This window comes from Zingiber officinale, chromosome 8A (assembly GCF_018446385.1).
Source record: "Zingiber officinale cultivar Zhangliang chromosome 8A, Zo_v1.1, whole genome shotgun sequence".
In the NCBI taxonomy this organism is placed as follows: domain Eukaryota; kingdom Viridiplantae; phylum Streptophyta; class Magnoliopsida; order Zingiberales; family Zingiberaceae; genus Zingiber; species Zingiber officinale.
In genome coordinates, this window is record NC_056000.1 from 138,695,294 (window position 1) to 138,699,873 (window position 4,580).

The window sequence follows — 4,580 nt, forward strand, 5'->3', positions numbered from 1 at the left end:
ACGTAAGTTAGAATGCAGCCCTATTACACCAATATAGTGATACTGTCAAGTGTTGAGTTTTCTTAAATACTCTATCTGGTTCGGCACTAAAGTGGTTTGATGGGTTACCACAAGGATCCATCACATGCTTCTTGGATTTCAAGAAGGCCTCCCTTCGTCGTTTCGCTAGCAGCAAAAAATATCAAAAGACAGATCATTGTCTTTTCGCTCTTAAGCAAGGGTCGACCGAACCTTTAAGAAGTTACATCAACCGTTTCAACCAAGTGGCCCAGGACGTCCCCACAGCCACTTTAGAAATACTGATGAGCGTTTTCTCCCAAAGATTAAGAGAGGGAGAATTCTTTAGAGAACTCATCAAGAATCCCGCTCGAAATTTTGATGAGATGGTGGAAAAAGTCGCTTGCTATATCAAGGTGGAAGAAGCGCAGGCGGCCCGGAGGAAAGCCGAGAGACCACCTCCATCTGTCAATAAGCCGGAAAAAAGGGTACCTCAACCACCCCCTCAATCTCTTCCACGCGCTCGAGAAGCCAGGCCTACCTTCCAGCCCGGTCCGGAGGTTAGACAGGCCCCTCGAGTCGCAGCTGTGCACGCTCCCCGACCTGGACTGTGGAACACTCGGTATTACACCTATCATCGATCTCGTACTCATGACACTAATCATTGTCTTCAGTTCACTCGGGACCCTAAGCGGGCTGCCGAGTTAGGCTTACCTCCGCTAGAGCTAGCCCCTCGAGTACTCAAGATGATGGAAGAGCAGCGAGCCGCGGCTGGACAGGCCGGGCAACCCCGCCCCGACCTAGACGGACCCAGTACTCATCAACCCAGTCGGGGGGAGAACCGGAAGTAGTGAGGGAGGCTGAGAATAGAGGCAACGCTGTCGTTCGAGAGATTGGCATGATCTCTGGAGGGCCAACCGATGGAGATTCGGGGAGAGCGCGCAAGTCCCATGTGCGTCGCTTGGAGGTCCACACCGTTGGATGCAGCCAGGAGTAGGCTTCTGGCCCTGTCATCAGCTTTGGGCCGACAGACCTGGAAGGTCTGGAGCTACCTCACGATGATGCCCTTATCATCAAGGCCATTATTGCCAACAGCCGAGTGGCCCGGGTTTTCGTGGATACCGAGAGCTCGGTTAATATTTTGTTCAGAACCACATTTGAGGAGATGCAGATCGATGCCACTGAACTCCAGCCCGTGGCCACCTCTCTATACGGCTTTACAGGCAATGAAGTGAAGTCAATGGGTCAGATCAAGCTGGTCATATCTCTTGGCACCGAGCCATTGGTGCGCACTAGGAGGAGTACTTTTATAGTGGTTAATTCCCCCTCCTCTTATAACGTCATCCTGGGAAGGCCCGCCCTGCATGAATTTAGGGCTGCTGTTTCTACCTTCCATCAAAAAATCAAATTTCCCGTTGGCGAGCAGGTCGGGGAAGTTATGGGAGAACAGAAAGTCTCCCGGAGATGCTATGTTGATATGGTCCAGGTAGAAGCTCGTAAGAATCAAAGGATGCAAGATGGTGGAGTTCATGCCGTCCAGGAAGAGCCTCCGACCATGGCTGAAGAACTCATCCCCTGGGAGGAGGTACAACTATATGCTGAACGCCCTGAAACTCTAACTCGCATAGCAAGCGACCTGCCTCCTTCTCTCAAGGAAGAATTAGTCCAATGCTTAATCCGCAACCAGAATGTCTTCGCATGGTCTACAGAGGAGTTACCTAGAGTTAAGCCTGAAGTAGCAGAACACAAGTTACATCTACTACCGGACTCCCGACCGGTCAAACATAAGAAAAGGAACTTCTCGGCCGACCAGAACAAAATAATCAGAGCCGAGGTGGATCAGCTCAAGAAGGCAGGCCACGTCCAAGAGGTGCAGTTCCCATCCTGGCTCTCCAATGTAGTCTTAGTAAAGAAGCCCAACAACAAATAGAGAGTATGCATAGACTTCCGAGATCTCAATCGAGCTAGTCCCAAGGACTATTTTCCCCTGCCCCGGATCGACCAGATGGCGGACTCAACTGCCGGTTGTGAGAGAATCTGCATGCTGGATGCTTATCACGGGTAATATCAAATCCCATTGGCAGCGGAGGACCAAGAAAAGGCTAGCTTCATTACAGCTGACGGGGATTTACGTCCCGACAACCCTGCGGTTCGACCCCGCGACCTCATGTGGCAAGCATGCCACCACTTACCATCTCGGATAACCCATGGGGTCCACGCCGCCACAGGTGGATGAGCTTGAACATCAACGCACTCTAAAAAAGATTATTGACAGCGTACTTTTTCTGCATGTCGTCATTTGTACAAATATAATATTATCTGTAGCACAATTTATTAGGCACGCCGTAAAAACTATTATTAACGGAGTGTCTTAATTATGCGTCGTTGATGACGCACTACAAAAAGTCACATTTATTGTAGCATTAAAAGGCCCCTGGACCTAGAAATTCTACAATAAATATGTTGGTCGCTACTCGGAATTCTGTTCTGCTTCCCCTGTACAAAAATTTATACAAACATAGAACTTTCCTAACAACCTATGTGTTTCTCATGAGTTAAACTTGAATTGGAAACAGAACTTAACATTTTTACTTCAAGTTCAACTCATGTGTTATTCAGTAGTTAAAACTTGGATTGCAAACGATACTTAACATTATTAATTCAAGTTCATCCCATATTACAAAAGTTTATTAAATATCTATTTCAAGGATTGACTTCCAAGTTAAATATGGCGAGACACTCGACCTTCTTGGGTATGAGATCATCCACCACTCCTAGACAAAGCCTTTCAAAGAAATTGGATATTTAAACTTCTTACAGTAACCCTAGGTTTAACTACAGAGACCTCAATAGAAGCACAAGATCTAAATACTAAATCGAAACACAAAAAACGAAACACGAAATCGCTAGCCTCTTGTGTTGGTATTTCAGGATCCATACAAAGAAAAACTAGTTTCGCTGCGGAATTAAGAACTAGTTATACCTTTCTTTGTAAACAAAGACCTCTTGATCTTCTGTTGTATTCCTCTCCTCCTCTTGGATGTCGTGTGGGCGACGATCTACCAAGATGAAATCCACCCGAACCACTTCTTCTTTGCCTACAAGTTTCGGCCACCCAAAGAATGTCAAAATAGGAAACTTCCTTCTCTTCTCCTTCTTCTCCAAGCAACCGGCCACCAAGTGCTTCTTCTTTTCTTTCAAGTTTCGGCCACCCAGAAGAGATGAGTGTCGACCTTAGAAAGAAGAAAGGGAGGGAAGAAGATGTGTGTCACCGGCCTTAGGGAAGAAAACAAGGTGAAGGGGAGAAGATGAGAGAGCCGACCACACAAGGGGAAGAAGAGGAAGAGGTGTCAACCCTAAGGGAGCAAGGGAATTGTGGAGATGTATATATGTCATAAGGCACCCTCTACCTCTCTTTTATAATCCTTATTCATGGCAAAAAAGGAAATTTTAATAACAATTAAAATCTCTCTCTTTTAAATTTCCTATTGTGATGGCTACAAAAAGAAAGTTTTAAAATTAATCTCTCTCTTTTAAACAATGTAGATGACTACAAAAAAGAAAAGATTAAAATTAAAGCTTCTCTTTTAAATCATGGTTACAAAAAAAGAAAATCTTATCAAAATTAAAATCTCTCTTTTAAACATTATAGATAACTACAAAAAAGAAAAGATTTTAACAAAATTAAAATCTCTCTTTTAATCCTTTGTAGATAGCTATAAAAGGAAAAATTTTAAAATTTAAAACTCTCTTTTAAAACCATGTGGATGCCTTCAAAAAAGGAAAGATTTTACCAAAATTTAATTTTAAATAAAATCTCCTTTTCTATCATGCTATGGTCGACCCCTTGCTTGGGCACCAAGCAAGGCTTAACCGACCAATACTTGTGCTCCAAGCTAATGTTTGGTCGACCCCTTTGCACCAAGCAAAGATGTGTCCGACCCATTACTTGGGTAAGAAGTAGACTTTATGGATACAAGGCTTAATAGAGGCTACAACAGGGACCGAGCGGAGGAATTGATTTTGGTCTCCTGATGAGCTTGAACTTCCTGTATTCGACCCGAACACCCAACTCAAGAGTTATTATTGAACTACCGCACCAATCCCATATTACATTATGAACTCCTTCTTATCATGAGTGCATTAATTTCCCTGTGTTTAAAATATCGTATGCCCATTAATTAAATGAGTTACTGACAACTCACTTAATTAATATCTAGTTCCAATAGTAGTACACTCAACTTCATTGTCATGTCAGACTAAGTCCACCTGTAGGGTTTACATGACAATCCTTATGAGCTCCTCAAGGAGACATCATCAACCTAGATAACTAGGATACAATTTCCTTCTATAATCAACAGCACACCATATAAATAATATTATTTCTCAACTTATCAGGCCTATCGATTTAACGAATAGATCTCACTCATTGATAAATTAAAGAAATAAATACTAAGTATATGTGCTTGTTATTATATCGGGATTAAGAGTACATTCATCCATAATAACAGAGGTTATGTTCTTTTATGCTGTCAGTATAAAAGGAACAATCTCCAATGATCCTGCTTAATACACACATAGTG

General features: G+C 43.3%; 1 protein-coding gene across 1 annotated transcript; it reads left to right on the plus strand.

Annotated features, from left to right (window-relative positions):
• The first annotated feature begins 383 nt into the window (after nucleotides 1-383).
• LOC122011339 lies at nucleotides 384-1,927 on the plus strand. The gene is made up of 3 exons (XM_042567725.1): nucleotides 384-619; nucleotides 1,015-1,282; nucleotides 1,424-1,927. The coding sequence occupies exons 1-3, from the start codon at nucleotides 384-386 to the stop codon at nucleotides 1,925-1,927; spliced, it is 1,008 nt and encodes a 335-aa protein (XP_042423659.1).
• Nucleotides 1,928-4,580: the final 2,653 nt, after the last annotated feature.